Raw genomic sequence first — 17582 nt, forward strand, 5'->3', positions numbered from 1 at the left:
GCCTCATGTCTATCAGAGAGTGGATAACGGAGTTACGAATAAACGCTGCGTCAAAACGATGAAATTTCTGGGCTTAAGGCGGATTTTGGCAAGTTGAAACACTGGATACCCTAGCAAGCTTGCTTTCAACCGAATTTTGATTATCCTATATCGCTCATCAAGAATTAAACAATACAATGAATATAATTGAACAGCATTCAGCAACAATTACAAGATCCAAAATTACTATGGAAGGAACTCAAAAACAAAATTCAAGAAATTAATATAAGGGTGATCATGGGGAAAGACAAGTCCAAAAGGATGACAGAGGATTTCTTGAGAATGATGGAACAACGAAGACTTTTCAACACCGAGGGGACTGAATACCAGCAAAGTCAAAGAAAAATAATGACTTTAAGAAGGCATTTGATAGAGTTAAACATAAAAAAAATTGATGAAAAGACTGAAAAACAAAGGCATGTAAGGCAAAGATATAAGTCATTAAGAATTTGTACTTGAATCAAACCGCAAAAATAAACATTGAAAATAATCTTACCAGAAAAATTTCTATATAACGAGAAATAATACAAAGTTGTATTTTGTCCCTAAATTTATTCAAGATAATATATTTAGATCAATTATTCAAAGAAGCGTTGGAAGGCTTACCATGCTATGATCAGACAATAAGGATAGGTAATTACTTAGGGATGTCAAGTGTGATAAGATGCCCTATCTGGGCCATGTACTGAAAGGAAGTCGTAATCGAGTCTCATAGCAGGAATGATTGAACTTCCAGGTTTTAAAAATATTCGGAAGTGGGCCGGAATATTAAGCCAATTGAAAAGTCCCCGGTCTGATGCACACATGGCGGTGCTACTATTAAATCCATATGATTTTTAGTTAGGTCCAACTAAGATGCATAGATGTATTCTATGCATCTTAGTACCAACCTTCAAAAGATACGTGTCAAGATTTGACAGCAGTCCGAACATTAATTTTTGAGGTATTTCGTTGTGAGTGTAGCTACTTTTGTTATTTGAATAAAGATGAAAAAAAAGAATTTCTTGTGCTGATAAAATATTGCTTTTTGAAGGGAAAAAATACAGTTGGAGCAAAATCTTGGCTTGATGAAGAGTTTCCGGGTTCTGCACCAGGAAAATCAACCATCATTGATTGGTATGCTAAGTGTAAACGTGGTGAAATGAGCAGCGAAGACGGCTAACGCAGTGGATGCCCAAAAGAGGCTGTCATCGACGAAAAATCAAAAAAGTTCTTAAAGTAAAGTTGATCAAGATAGCAGACATTGTGAAGATATCATCTGAACGTGTACATCATATCTTTCACGAATATTTGTACATGAGGAAGCTGTGTGCAAAATTGGTGCGCACAAGCTCACAATCGATCCAAAGCAACAACGTGTTAAACACTGCTCAGAGTGTTTGAAGCTGTTTAAGTGCAATAAACCTGAATTTTTGCGTCGATATATGACAAAATGGATGAAACATGGCTCCATCATTTCAATCCGGAGTCTAATCGACAGCTGAGTGGACTGCACACAATGAACCGAATCCGAAGCGAGGAAAAACACGACAGTCAACTGGCAAGGTTATGGCATCATTATTCTGGGATGCGCAAGGTAAATATTCATTGATTACCTCCACAAAAAAAAATATGTATAGCGTTATTGGATCGTTAAAAGGATGAAATCGTTAAACAAAGGGCCCCATTTGAAGAAAAATAGGTGCTGTTTTATTAAGACTATGTGCCGTGTCATAAATCAATGGAAAAAATGGCAAAATTGTATGAATTGGGCTTCGAATTACTTCAGCATCCACCATATTTGCCAGATCTGGCCCCCAGAGACTTTTTCCTGTTCTCAGACCTCAAAAGAATGCTCGCTGGAAAGAAATTTAGCGCCAATGAAGAAGTAATCGTTGAAACTGAGACCTATTTTGAAGCGAAAGACAAATTGTACTACAAAAATGGTATCGAAAAGTTATAAAAGCGAATTTCGCCAAAAAAAATGTGTTTTACTATGGTAGAACGGGATTTTTCAATTGGACTGTTACATGATAGCTTTTGCATATAGCAGAGGATCGAGATGCCTTCTCGATGGTGATTGCTTACGTCGGATCAAACTCACAAGGCACATGAAGAAGAAGAAGATATCACTCATTGCTATTATTTGAGTGATTAGTTCGATACGAGCTATGAAACGCAATTGTACCTACAATACTGACAGAAAGCATTTCCTCATAACATAATTTTGTTTTTTTCATATTTCAAGAAAAGTAAAATAGGTTTCCAAAAACCTCACCTATGGTAGTAATAACTGTGAGGGAATACAAGAAGGCTCCAGCAATACTCCATTGCTCCGAGTAAGACAACTTCGAACCGTCGTATCCTCTGCGGACAGAAAGAACTATACTCTTCTGAAACTTCATCAGTTGTCCTTCTAACATCTTTCTATACTCCTCCTCTGTGAAAGGGTTCATAGTTAGAGTTTTGTTCCAGATTTCTACCACTGCGACTTTTTCTGCATTAGCCACGTCTGTTTTCACCTGTAGGTGATAATCCTTCTCTAATGCTCTGAACATAAAAGCACCTCCCATCGTGTAGCCCACCTGGAATTAAATAAATAGATTTACTTTCGTATTCGAATTCGACATTGTAACAACGAGTTGAGACGATCGATATTGATTGATATATTATATACAGCGTGTTTCAAGTTCGACTGCCTATTAGACGTTTCGATAGAACGGGGCCTATTTGAGATCTGAAAATTCAGAATGTGACTTCGTTCATGGTATCCTGATCAGCTTAAATATTTTCGAAGCTCCGGCACTTCCGGTTATACAAAAAATGAAAAAAATGTTTTCAAAAAAAATTTTTTTTTTCATTTAAAATTTTAGATATTATCAATATTTCCATTCTCAATTCCTTTTTCCTTAAATTATAGCGTTAGTTGAATAACGTGGAATCATTCAGTGGAATTATAATCTACAAGTTCAATAATTAATACAACTGTCACCTTGAAATAATTGGATATTTTAATTTTTATCATCATAGAATACTGATTGAATTAAATTGACCCTACGTATACATAAATGCATAGAATCTCAAATAACTCTTGAATTATTGAATTTGGGAGCATACTCATGTTCGGACAATACCCTCATTTTTCTCCGTAGAATCCAACACAATCATAAAAATCAAATTTCGTTCACAATTTTTGGCACAATATTTGAAACACCTTGTGATGATATTTCTCAAGTTCAAGATATGCACGATATGCCTACATCATTCTAGTTTGAGAAAGTGAATCGAGTATACGCATAGAATATTGACAGTAAAAATGATTCACATAATAGTGACTATGGAGGTTCTCTCTTTTTTTCGGTTTTTTCTTAATATTTTGAAAACTATAAGGACTCACGCAGTAATTTTAGAAAGGAGTTATTGAGAATGGAAATATTGATAATATCTGAGATTTTAAATGAAAATTTTTTTTTCAATTTTTGTATAACCGGAAGTGCCGGGCTTCGAAAATATTTTACAGTCCATTCAGGAATTATTGACATCCCGGGTGGCTTTGGAAAATCGAAATTAAGTTGGTACTGGCTCATTCAGTAACATTTTGAATTGCAGATTTCGGGTTGGCATTGGAAATGTCATTGACTGGAGGTTAGATTTCAGTTTGTTTGTGTTATTGGTTTTGATCGAAGAAATTTTGAAACTTAAAAGTTGTTTCAATTTCAAACACACATTGATTAGTTTATTTGAGTATTTCTCACAGTACTGTTTGAAAAAAGAAGAAGGCAAGTCATTACAACCTGGATTATTAGTGGAAGAAAACCTGTGCAATACGATTTCACCTTTAAAGAATCATTGAATGATTTGATTGTTCCCAAAAGCCGAGCCAAAAGCAACCAATATATCAGCCTGGATGAAATTTGATCAAAAAGGATCTGGATTTTAATCAATCAAAGACAACATTACATAAACTTAATTGGTTACATGTTCAAAACAGTTAATAGAAGGAAAATTCTTATTGATAAACAGAAAAATATAATAAGTTGAGTACGATTTTATGGTGAATACAGAGAATATTTGCAACAAAATTTGAAATTCATTTATCTGGAGGAAACTTGGTTATTTGAAAATGCCAGCATTATTCAACAGTGGACTCTAGAAAGAAAACAAAATGTTTTTCAAGTATATTAGAGGGTAAAAGTAGAAGGAGCACTATTTTGAATGCTGGATATTTGGATTTTTACCTGGATGTTTTGTTTTGACAGTGGTGATCATGATGATTATATAAATCTATGAAGAGAGAATTATTTTATAATTGGATTGCTAAACAAAGTCTTGGCATTGCATCTATAGTTTATTTATATTCTATATTGAAATTAAGTATTGTTATATCTGTTTTTCGTTCTTCAATGAGTAATCCAAAAATCTAATAAATTCCAATTGCTTTATAGAATTTTTACTGAGTATTTAATCGAAAAATATATTCAGAAGAGTAACTTCAAGAATTTCTTCACCTCTTACCCACTTGAAGATAATAATAGAATGCAATAAAATTTTAAAATTCACAAATTGAAAATAATTCCATTCAGAAATGCTTTTAGTGAGTGAGTTAAACCTGTTATGGGCAAAATAATTTATGTTATTTAATAGAAACTAGTATAAAAGCATTTCAATAAAAAACAGAAAACTCGAGTACAAATAGTACCTATATTGTTCATACAAGTTTAATCAATCAATCATGTCATGAACAGTTTCAATAGTGACTTTAGAAAGTAATTTACACATTAGCTGATAAATTGGTTCCAATTTTGAAAGTTACAGTACAACTGTGATGTCAAAATTTTTCATATACTGAATGGATTCTTTGAATTTTATTTCTGTCTTATTATGATATGGCTCTTTCATTCACTAAGCTACACTATTTAAATTTATCAACCAGTTTTTTCTGTTTTCTTCACCAGTTTAGACACCACAGTTAAAATGATCCATAAGAGTTATTTGATAAGAATTTTGCAAGCAGGTTGGTATCCAGTGTCCATCAGTAATGCAACAATTTTTGAACAGCCTTTGGTGAAAAGGAATATGCATATTTTAATGATCTTCAATGAGATCTTTCATGAGCGACTCTTAAATGAATAGATATCTCTTCATTGTATTTCTTTGAAATGAGATAGCATTTCACTATATTTTTACGTTATATAATCTGAATTTCAATTTATGAAATCATGACTGTATGCGTCCCTTCATAATAATCCTAATTTCGAAAATTCAGGATCTTTCGGATACAAAAATGATGAAAATAATTTAAACTGGTTATTTCTATGATGAACCATAGCAATTTTTAGTGATATTTTTGTAACCAGAAATAAAGCCGCGACTAGACGTTCATAGCCTACTTCGATGTCAATAATTCCTGAATGGACTGTAGCTAAATAGGACATCATGAACAATGTTATATTCCGAATTTTCAGATTTCAAATAGTGCCTGTTCTCCAGAAACGTCTAATAGGCAGTCGAACTTGAAACACACTGTATATGTGGTCGATATAAGTTATAATGGATACAGTTCTGTCAGTTACTTTCTATCTTCCGGTATACCGCAGTGATCAAATCTTGGACCTCTTTTATTCATTTTGTTCATTAATGATCTACTAGAGTTGATTCTTTGCGAAAGGCTCTGTTTTGCTGATGACTTGAAACTGTTTTCTATCATAAAAAACTTTGACGATTGCGTCAACCTTCAGGTCCAGTTGATGTTAGTGTTGAGTTGGTGTGAGCAGAACAAATTGAGAAAGAACTTCGACAAATGTAAAATGATGACTATCTCCAGAAGAACTGAAATATATTCCTACCATTCATAAGAATGTAATGTTAAAAGTCTTGAAAGGCATATTGTTTTAAGGGATTTGGACGTGAAAGTTAACATTAACGTTCCAAGATTCAACTCAAGAATTGTCCTGATAGAGACAATTCTGCAAAAGGCACCTATTACAAAAATGTATGAGAACTTCAACTCATTTTGTGTTGGCCGAGATCAATTCATCTCATCAAGGGGAAATTTGGTCAAGTCGGCAATTCATTATTTTTCAGTGAATGTATCTTAGATCATGTAATTTTTGTTTTGTTTTTATGCTATCTTTTGTATTTTATATCCGCATTGTCCTGTAAATGGGTTAAACTGTTGGACAATAAAGCTATTATTATTATAAGACATGTTTCCAAATCTTCGTCGAATATTCTATAAGCAGAAGAATGTATCTTCTAGTATGATGTGACTTGAAAATCGAGGTATATAATGGATTGAAAGATTTGGTATAGTAAAATCATAAATCAAAAACCACAAACATCATGACAAAATGATATGTTCAGATAACGGCGCTCAAAAATATTCGAATAACCTCAATGTCAATTCCACTTTCATTTTCAGAAACTCACCACTAGACCGATAATACCGACGTTGCTGAATAGGAAGGCCACTAGTGACCTGAAGAATTCCTTGCATCTCTTGCCGAACGACCTCTCGTACCTCCTCTGCCTCCTGACCGACCGTTTTCTTTCCATCTCACCGGCGATGATTCATCTCGGTATTCTGGACCGTTTCTCATCTCTGTCAGCGGCCACTTTTTCCACTGGAAATCGGCTCATCTGGAAAAGGGAAAGATGTGAGCGATTTTCCGATTATGGGAAAAATATATCTCGTTGTGCGCTCTGTCGGTGGACGTTGTTCAAGTGTGGCGATTCGATTTTACTGCTGCACATATTTCTGGGTCCACTTGTTTCTCCACTGGTCGTTGTTTGAAACGAAACGAGCTCCGTGTATGGATGAAAGAGAGGAAAATTTTAAATGAAACAGGGATGTACCGAGTGCTGAATGTGTTAGGGAGCATTTGTTAATAGAGGTTTAAAGAATAAAGGCAGGAATCAAGATGTGTAAAATACTGGTTTTTTTAACTGATTAGATTTTGTTCAAGATAATTCGACTCCGCCCTAAGAACTTCTTCCTTAAGGTGCCGCTATACAAAGACCATGCAACGATTTTGCACGCTTCAATTCATGTTACGCTACTGGAACTTTCAAAGACGCGGTATTTTGTCAATTAATCGTATGCTATTGGTTGCCGGTGAAGCGCCAGCGAATGCGCGTATCTAGATAAAGAAACAGAGAGAATTTTCTGAAAGATTTCAACAATGACCGAAACTTCATTAAAGATACGTAGGTACCTTGTTTTAGATTTCACCCATTGGCCATTACTAGTTCAATTTGAGTTTTAGAATTTGATTTATCGGCGAAAATTGTTTCGGAATTCTCGGTAAGTGTTGACATGAATATTTGCATGTAACAAGTAAAATCTCACCAGAACGAATTGATCAATTTTGAAACAGTAGTTTTTTCAGAGTCATCCATCTTGTAGAAACGTATTTCAGGTTTGGTAGAATTCTTTTTGTTTCGAGTTATTTCAGCAAAACACCTTCTCAGGTTTATTTTATGATAAATGTAATTTCTTTATAATATCTTGGTTAGAAATCCAAGGAGTTGTAAATTCAGGTTAACATATTCTAATATCGTTGTTTATTTTCCCAAAGCACCTCCTATGAGATTGAAACAACTGAAACCTCTCTTGGGATTGAAAAATTTGAAGAAGTACTTCCTTGAGATACGTACGTTAAACCACTTTAGTTCCTGGAACTGAGAGAAGACCTGCTTAATACCTGGCGTTATAACATCAACTTCGCTGAATGGGAATTGGAGTATTATACCTTCCTGATAAGATTTGGTGTTCAGAAGGCTGAAAATAATTTACAGAAAAGGTCCCATCTTAATAGTAGAGTAATTCATTAAAAACCGATTCAAGTTGAGTTTTTTAATTCAATATTATTTGCTTAGAGCGAAAAGGATCGATCTTGGTATATTTCAATTTTATTAAAATCGTGAAAACCTGGGTAGGAGTTTTGTTGCCAAATAAGCCAAACCACCCCTAGAAATCAGTCATTAGAGTTCATGGGCAGTTGTAACGTTACAAGCAATCAACGTTATCATTCTAAAATTTTCATTGGTTCTGTCAAAAGTATTTTATTGTTAAGATGCATAGAATCCCTGGTGTGTGTACTGATTCAATTTTTTTTTCAGACTTGAGAGACCCACCTGTTGCTTTGGTGTTCTGCTTCACTAGAGTTCAGTAAGGTGGCGCAGGGCGCTCTTCAGGAATTTTCGAATTTCCGCTATCTGCCAGACGTCGTTTGAAAATGAAATACTGATTTTAAACTTTACAAACTTTCACAATAAATTAAAATTCAGTTCCTATCGAATTTTAAATGAAATAAATGGAATATAATGACAATGTTTAGAAGATTGTTACGAGCATAGAATATAAAATATTATTATTCTATACTCAAAGGTCACGAGAGCCGAGAATCGAGAGAAATGCAAATATAATCCCTCGAAATCAAGTAGGTATAAATCTGAAAAATCTCTGAAAGTTTTACAGGTTTAAGTAGACACACCAGGTTTTCTATCCATCTCATTTATTATTGATTTAACTTCAAAACGGCATTGACAGAAAGAAGACATAGAAAACGATGCGAAAATCAAGTGAAATGATACCAATAACATTGAACTCCAAGAAGGCTGGTCTCTACAAAAGTCGCCACTTCAATCTCAAGGTTTTTCAAGAGTACCTAAATGAACACACCAGTGTTGTAGACATCTTGTTGTTAATATGCATAGAAACCCTGGTGTGTGCACTGATTCAATTTTGTTTCAGACTTTTTGAGATGCTCCACATTTTGCTTTAGTGCTTTGGTTACGAGAGTTCTCTAAGTGGAGCTCTTCAGAATTGTTGGAATCCTTGCTATCTGTTCGGCGCCGTTTAAAATAAATGAAATAATGATTTAAGACACTGCAAACTTCCACAATAAATTACAATTCAGTTCATATCGAATTTCTAATAAAATAAATTAATGGAATATAATGACAGGCGGCCACTGGTCTATTCAGAGTATACAAGATTGTCACGAGCATAGAATATAAAATAATATTATTCTATACTAAAAGGTCACGAGAGTCGAGAATCGCGAGAAATTTAAAATATAAGCGCTGTACCTATGCGTCATCTGGAACAGTCTTGATCTCTCAAAGTCAAAAGTACCTAGGTGTAAATCCGAAAAATCTCCCGTTTTGTCTGAAAGTTTTTCAGGTATTAAACACGCTAGGGTTTCTATGCATCTAAGTTGTTATCTATGGTTTGACAGTTGAAAATATCAAACTGTGTTGACATTTCTGTTCAGTATATAGATTACAAGATATTATCTGTATTCTGTGGTATGAATCATGAATATAACGCCAGAAAAACTCTTCTGAATTGTGGAAATTTACCAAGAAAAGAATAAATCTGTTTGCAAAATTCACAGAGTACCCACTCTCTCAACATAATCGGTGTATTGAGCAAGCAATTCCTGCATTCGTTTTTGATCGCTTTCGGGCTAATTTTATTCATTTCGATGGTGGACTAATCACCATTACATATTATATTGAAATTGATTGTTTGGTGCGGTTAACACTCTAGTGTTATCATCATCATCATCATCCTTCCTTATTTTTTTCAAAATGAGGAAAGAGCTGCGAATACGGTGAAGACTTATTTTTTGTTTCCAAAAATTAATCAGCTAAACATCGATTAGATTTGATTCCAATCAGTTGGCGCAACTTGCCATACGCGCTTAACCATCAATTTATTGCAAAATCAATTTTTTGACAACTTTATTTCCAGAAATTGTCCTATTAACAGCCCCCTCGATCGTGCGATTTTTTATGGGGCTATGTTAAGTCATTGGTTTATCCCGTCAAATAAGCAATTCTTGAAGCATTGGAAGCCAATATTCAAGACTTCATTGGCGCCATATAGCCAAATTTATTGGAAGAAGTTGTGAAACATAGGACTGATCGAATAAACTATGTAGGTAACTCATAGCCGCGGACATATACCGGAAATCATATCTAAAAAATGAAGGCCATACAATTATGTACCATATAATAATAATAAAATATTCATTCCAACAACATTACTGTCTTGTGTGTGGTTTTAAGTACTCAAGCTCTTGAAAAACACCCATTACAGGTTATCCCAAACTCGATTGCTTCTCGATTGATCCTCCAGAAAGTTAATCTGGAGAACGGGACATTAAATTGAATTGAAAATTTGCTTCCTTGGATCTAGAATTCTGTTCTATCGATAAATGATCGATTATCGATAAATATTTTCAGCAACCGCGGCGTTGTCGCTCATAAGGTATTCGATTATTTTCGTGCAATACTTCCTAATACCTATCTTCAATGACTTTGGAAGTGTTCATTGATTTACTATATTTTTTCCAAAGCGAAGTTTTGAGTAAATATTCATTATACACAGAAATCTGAAATATTTGCTGTTGTTGAACAATATTCGGTTATTTTCAAAAGATTTCATTCTGATTTGTAGGTACTATAGGTCGTGCGAAATTAGTAATTATCTCTCCACTCCAGACATAAATGCGACTGGCGTGCTGCTGTTTTCTATACTTCAGAACTAAAGTAGGCTATATTTGTCACATTATTTATAGGTATATTACTCTTTCTCTTAAGAAATCCATTCCATTCCAAGGGTGCCAAAAAACATATTTTCGAAAATAGTACACCTTACATGAATAATTAATAATTATTATTTATTAATGTAGGGTAGTTATTCCTAATAAGCATTATTCAATAAGTTAATACATAGTACGAACTAAGAAGTTGTTATTCAAATAGAATTCCATTGTATTCTCTAATTGTTCAAAGCATTCGAATCGGTATAGATCCCCTCTGTTAGGTAATGTTTCTATTCCTGATAAGCTTCTAGCTCGAAAAATACACTCAATGAACTTCTGAAAAAATTTCTAAAATTTCTTCTGACCAAACAAGCTTCAATCGACTCACCAAATCAAGGAAATTGAAAAAACTATCTAATAATATGTAACACATACCTCCTTTTGGCTTTCATTGTGAAACCAGACTGCGCTACCACGTCCGAAACCGCGATGGAACTAAAATAGCGTCCGATATAAATACCATCCTTCATTAGCTTCGGAACTTAAGATTTCAGTACAATGGATGTGGGAGAAGGAAATATTGATTTTGGCTGATGGTTAAGGTGTATGTTTACATGCGGTGCACTCTTTTTCCACTTATAATCCCGAAATACCGATACATCTGGGCATTATTGCCTTCAATGTTTGGGTTGCCGAAAATTCACAGATAACTTAATTTAGCAACTTGCCAAACTACAGGTCTTTTTGATTAGTTGGTAACCGAAAGCCAGATGTCGCTTTAATTGTTCCATGGTACTTTCGATTAATATCTCATTGTTAAGTTTTGATCAAGGTTCGTAGAACTCAGCGCCGCCATTGTCCAAAGATTCAGCCCTGAAGTTGGTTATAGATAATTCCGCGCACTTTATTTGTGTGCTACGCGCAGTCGTCCTTTAATGACGACTGGCTATAATGATAATTTAACTATGGCCGTTTTATCTGTAGCACTTCTATGTTCTTAACCTTTTTCGATGGTTCGACAAAAGGGTCGAGGTGGGGTAAGAAATCGAACCTTCACTTCAATCAGTTCGAGTTCAAGTCAGCTCAGTAATATTCTACACACAGTCGAGTAAGTACAAGTCAAGTACAGTTTAGTATAGTTCGTCGTTGCTCTCGCCCCTTGAGACACAGTGTTCAGCTTGCACATTTCAAGTTAGTTAAATATTGGCCTAGTCGCCACGTGGTTAAAAAAGATCCTTCAGTCGGTCAAAATCTTCATTAGACCCTAGTCGGTAAATTGTAATTGGATAAGTGCGTGGAACTGATTCATAGTTTTCGATAACTAGTTAAGCGAATCTTGTAAAGTGTACCTTGTGTAATTGTATATATAAACCTACTTCAATAAATAGTGTGGAAAATTTCATGGTCCTTCGAACTTCAACAACCCAGCACCTTACAGTCCAATTTATGTATGGATGTTCTCATCTAATAGCTACACTCATTGATAGACATATCAAATATTAATTTCATTATATGGCAATCTTCCAATTCAAGAAAAAGTGTAATGAAAGTGTGATTCAAGAAATACTGAAATGTTGCCGAAACTAAAAGTAGTTAGAGCAAGTTACTAAATCAAGTGAAGAAATTTTAAAAGATTGCATGCATCATATGAAGCCGTTCATGTGATTTAGTACATGAGCAAGATCATTTTTGTCTTATGACATATAGGTACCGAGATATAAAATATAAAACAAAATTTTGTTCGATTTTGGGGAAGGTGGGGTAATTGAGAACACCTAAGAAGGAAATGTAATAAAACAACAAAAAAATGAAGTTACAAAAGTCGGTTATTGATAAATGTGAACTTAATTTAATCATTCTTCTACTCTCGTAAATAACTTTGATAAATATTTAGTATAAAAATTTGAAAAAACAAAACCCTTGGTGTCTGGGATTACCCGCAGCATGTGGGGTAATTACGGACATAGTCTAATTGGCACAAAAAATCACAGATGAATCCTCTGGGCGTGGTTTCAACACTAGTATCATTTTCATGGGACCAGGTTTTACACTTATTGCATATAATATCTAGTATTTGATTATTGGAGTTTCATATTTTACTCTTTTTTCAGTACAAATCATACAATTATATTCCTTTTCGTCCTTCGTAGCTTTTATAGTGAATTTCTTTTTTTTAACAAAACATGGTCTTCTTCGAAACTTTCATTGGTACTATCTTATCTTATTTATTCTTTTTCCCCAGTAGAGGAGCAAAGCGGGTTCTCCGCCGGAAGTGACGCAATAGGTCTCCTATACGTGCTAGGACACTAATTTATATTCAGTTTAAGCCTTGTGGCGCCACCTACCCACAATATATTGAAATTACCATTTAGTCGATAAGAGTTCTACTTATATGGGCGTGGTAGTAGAGGAGCTAAGCGGGTTCTCCGCCGGAAGTGACGTAATAGGTCTCCTATACGTGCTAGGTGAATATTTCAAAAGTGCGATTTGGCGCAATCGCTGATAAGGATGACCACACCTGACCGCAGGCGCAATCGCTGATAAGGATGACCACACCTGACCGCAGTCACTCACTGACGACCTTGTTTTCATGATGATATGTAATTTTAAAAAAAAAACTCGAGATTCTCCCGTTCGGATTCGAACTTGGACACTTCCTGTGTGTCTGTAATCTGACATCAGCCTGTTGGATCTCTCGGCCACACCTCGACGACGACGACGGTAATATCTGTACGAAATGTGTATGTAGAAGGATGGAGAAGGTGGGGGTGGGGGAGAGAGAGAGAGAGAGAGGCTTGGGATCGCGCGCTGCTCGGGCAGACAGACAGACAGACAAGAACCCCAATGAGCCAACCCCACCCCCCGGGGGACCCGGCGGACCCCCGGTGACCCGGTAATGGGGTGATCTGCCCCCCTGGTGGTCTGGTTTCCGGGTCACCCGGAAAGCTGGCCACCGGGCACCGGAATTCGGCAAATAACCCCCCTACTGAAAACATGTTTGAACTTGCTTATTCTCACCGGGAGAGAGAGAGAGAGGCTTGGGATTGGGCGCTGCTCGGGCAGACAGACAGACAGACAGACAAGAACCCCAATGAGCCAACCCCACCCCCCGGGGGACCCGGCGGACCCCCAGTGACCCGGTAATGGGGTGATCTGCCCCCCTGGTGGTCTGGTTTCCGGATCACCCGGAAAGCTGGCCACCGGGCGACCCGGTGCCCGGTATTTCGGGAGTTCAGTTGTAAATATAAAAACACAATAGCCTTACAATAATCTCTATTGATTTCAATATATTACATATCACTATTACAATCTTAATATATACATTTAAGTATAAAATAGTACTAGAATGGATTATTTATCATATTCAAGTAATTTTTGTTTGATTAATTCCTACTTGGTGTCACTGATAATTATTTGATTCGATATGATCCTGTTCAGAAGATTTTTCAATTGCTGCAGTAATCCCTCTGAATGACAAGGTAATTTCAGTAGTGTTTCTATTTCAAATTTATATGATCCTGTAGCCTTGTTGAAAAATTCATTGAATTCATATATCATATTATCTTTAATAAAATAGATTTTTCCATCGATATATCTGAATACTGATGAAAAATTTGACGGTATTCCAGGGAATATTTCACTAATATATCTCACAGATTTCCTTGATAAATTGCATTCGTCAATTTCAACACAATATACATTATTATAAAAGATATATGTTTTACCTTTATAGGTATTCAAAACCCCATGAACTATTATATTACGGGAGAGACTCATCTGATTATAATCATAACTTGTTAGCACACCAAAATTACTTGAATCAATTCTATAAAACTTATTATGATGCAATAGCCCGATTTCATCATTCGGTCTCTGATATATGTGGATAGAATCTTTTTTGAAATTTATATTACCTATGGGTATATACTCTAGAGCTCTCAATGGTGGATGTATGATCTTATTTTCGAGTGAAATCACCCACACCCAGCCTTGATATAGGAGATAAATGTGATTATTGATAATGACAATCCTTTCTATTTTATTCTTTACTTCACATAAATTAGGTTTTATATAACTTCCGACAGGTTCCTGTGTATTTCTAGTTGTTTTCATTGTGGTTTGTGTTGTTATGATTGTTGTAGATTCGGTTGTTTGATTATTATTTTCGAATCCATATAAGGATTGTATTGCATTCAAATCGTCTTGAGGTAATATATTATTTTTTATTTCATCTTCTGAATAATAAGGGCTCATAATAGTTTTATTATCTGTAGAATGAGCTAATCCTAGTGCATGACCTATTTCATGAATTAAAACTAAATATAGAGAGGTAAATCCTGAAGTTGGAGACCCAAGTTTCTTGAACCATTTTTCATCATTATCAATATGAATTTCAACACATCGATCATTATCAGGAAAATATGCATGTGCCAATACTGTTCCAGGGCCATCAAATGAAAATGGACATTTACGATTACCATCACAATTTTTAGTCATGTTATGTTTACTCGAACTGTATTTGATGAGAATATCAGGGTTCTTATCATTTTTGAAAAATGACAATCCGGAATTCACATCCCAAATTTCAAATGCTTTAGATGCTATATACTCATCATCCTGATTACCTCTAAGGAATTTCCATTTAATTTGTTTTTTCATCCATTTATTCCTAGTTACGTAAGATTGGAAGAAATCGGAAACGCCGCATCTTGGCTTTTTCATTAGTTTGATCGTTTCACCAGTCAAGGTACCAGTCTCAGAAAGTTTGAAATACTCTTGAAATTTCAATATCGATTCAACCAATCTGACAGATTCTGTTTCTGAATTATTATTCTTTATTAGATATCCATACTTTGTCAAATATGTTTTAGCAATTTCCATTTCATCATTAGATGATGTAAAATGAAATGAAACTAGTGAAAACAAAAAAGCTGTGAGGAACATTGTGACCCAATGAAATCAAACTGTATACTGATGAGTATATTCAAAACTCGAGTTATTTGAACATTGGTTACATAATGTATTATGAAATAACATAAAATCAACTATAATATTTTATTTTAATAGAACATGTTTACATCTTAATGAGGAAAATCTATTTCTATCATTAAAAACTCCATTCCATTTATCAGTAAAGTTTCTTGCAATACTTTTATTATCAATTAACCATTGGAACAATTTTCTGCAATTATTTATGCTACAACTTTTCGAATCACTTCGATGAGCCATACATTCATGTGTTTGCTTCTCAAATTTTTCTAGGTTTTGATCCTCCAAATTAATTATTATTGTCCTGGATCTAGATATTTTTTTCAACAAATCATATTTTTAGTGGCCTTTTACATAAACATTATCAACTCCAGACAAAATTTCACAAATAATGTTATCCAGATCCTCATAGTTCACAAAACCTCCACTATATTGTATTCCGTGATGAAAACGTTCCAAGTATCTAACACTGGTTTGATCTTTATTTGATAACATTTTGAAGTCTATCGGTGGTTTAAAAATGAAATGATATATTTGATATCCATTTGATGCGGCCAATTCCTTCACTATGAATTCTTTGTTAATCACAAACCCTTGCATATCAAGAACAATCATTGTGCTCATATTGATGTCAACTTTCGAACTGTTTCAGTTAAAGGTAAATTCTCCATTATACAGTCGTATACAATAATGCAATATGCTCTGGTTGAGGAGGGGAAACCTGATCTAGACTCTATCTCAAGTTTTATATCAACCGTTGATGATTTGAAAGATTCACTACGTCTTGAACAGTCAATAACAAATAAGCATCTGTTTTTGAAGTCTGAATATTGAATTAAAGGATTGATTTTTAAGTTATTATAACTAGTCGAAAATTCGGTGTAATTATAATAGGCTTCACCATAATCATTTTTCTTGAAGTTCAATCTTGAATTTTCTTGAGGAATAAATTCACCGTTCAGTAACAGTCGAACATCAGAAACATCAATATTATCAAATAATGTAGGATCTTCTGTACTTATGTTTTTCTTTTTAGTTTGAAAACAGCATATAATAAATCTAGGATAATCAATAATAGAAGTAGTCTTAACAGTCCATATTTCTGTTAGAGAGTTCGTTGTTAAATTGGGCAATTCATGAATTTCCCATTTTCTGAATGGAAATAATATTGGTCGATTTGATTTCATAGATTCAAGTAATTCAATCTTCAAAACATCATTGGGATGAATATGTTTGACTTTCAATTCAATACTATGGATTTTGACTTGCCCTTTTGTAACCCCAACAGCTTCTCCAGTTCCAGCAGTAATTTTCATAGCATTATTATCATTTTGTGATCTTATGAGTCGAATGGTTTGTTTTCCACAAATAGCTAAATGATAGTCGTTGAAGAAATTCAAAAGATGTTTGAGAGGTATTCTGAATATAAAACTTCCATCGGCATTTATTTCTGGATCATTAGGATATGTCCATCCAGCTGTTTCTAGTTCTCTGACGGAATCTTTGTCGTAGCACAGATATCCTTTTATTGTACTTATCAATCCTGGTTCTCTAACCGAATCGATCTCAGTTCCATGTAATTCATAGGAGATCGAATCGAAAAGGAATGCTCCACAATTCGGAACCAACTTAATTGTTCCATTTCCTGCAGTTTTTTCAAGTTGACCTTTAATGATAAGTACTGCATCATGCATGAAGAGCCATGTATCTGATCGATTTATTGAAACTTCGATCGAATCGTTATTATTGAAAGATTTAATGAATGGTAAATATGTTCTTGTTTCCACTTTGCTGATGGATTCATCGTTGTTGATTGGTGAATAAAGATTGAATGTCTGGTTGGATAGCATATCCGATAGATTTTAAGAATATTTTATTTCTTAAGGTGACTTTTCCACCCAACTTCTTGCACGACTTATTGACTACTGATTTCACAGGAGTGGGGTACATATACTTATATGATGATGATGATGAAGAATTGAATATTAAGACCATCTTTTCAATTCTAATCGTATAATT

The 17582-nt window shown here is 34.6% G+C and overlaps 3 protein-coding genes across 3 annotated transcripts in view; all 3 read right to left on the minus strand.

Moving 5' to 3' along the window:
- The window catches only part of LOC123674981 (TWiK family of potassium channels protein 7), a 34093-nt gene extending 22802 nt beyond the window's left edge, over positions 1–11291 (minus strand). Inside the window, exons 1-3 of the mRNA XM_045610178.1 lie at positions 11010–11291; positions 6448–6657; positions 2297–2603 (exon numbers count right to left, since the gene is read on the minus strand). Of these exons, the coding sequence (XP_045466134.1) occupies positions 2297–2603; positions 6448–6573 (433 nt within the window). The 5' untranslated portion in view covers positions 6574–6657; positions 11010–11291. The remainder of the gene's footprint in view (positions 1–2296; positions 2604–6447; positions 6658–11009) is intronic.
- A 2505-nt stretch (positions 11292–13796) lies between these two features.
- Positions 13797–15455, minus strand: LOC123675301 (matrix metalloproteinase-18-like). Its single transcript, XM_045610648.1, has one exon. The coding sequence runs from the start codon at positions 15453–15455 to the stop codon at positions 13965–13967; it is 1491 nt and encodes a 496-aa protein (XP_045466604.1). The 3' UTR covers positions 13797–13964.
- A 262-nt stretch (positions 15456–15717) lies between these two features.
- Positions 15718–17459, minus strand: LOC123674982. Its single transcript, XM_045610180.1, has one exon. The coding sequence runs from the start codon at positions 17411–17413 to the stop codon at positions 16184–16186; it is 1230 nt and encodes a 409-aa protein (XP_045466136.1). The 5' UTR covers positions 17414–17459; the 3' UTR covers positions 15718–16183.
- Between the last annotated feature and the right edge of the window lie 123 nt (positions 17460–17582).

This window comes from Harmonia axyridis, chromosome 3 (assembly GCF_914767665.1).
Source record: "Harmonia axyridis chromosome 3, icHarAxyr1.1, whole genome shotgun sequence".
Lineage (NCBI taxonomy): Eukaryota > Metazoa > Arthropoda > Insecta > Coleoptera > Coccinellidae > Harmonia > Harmonia axyridis.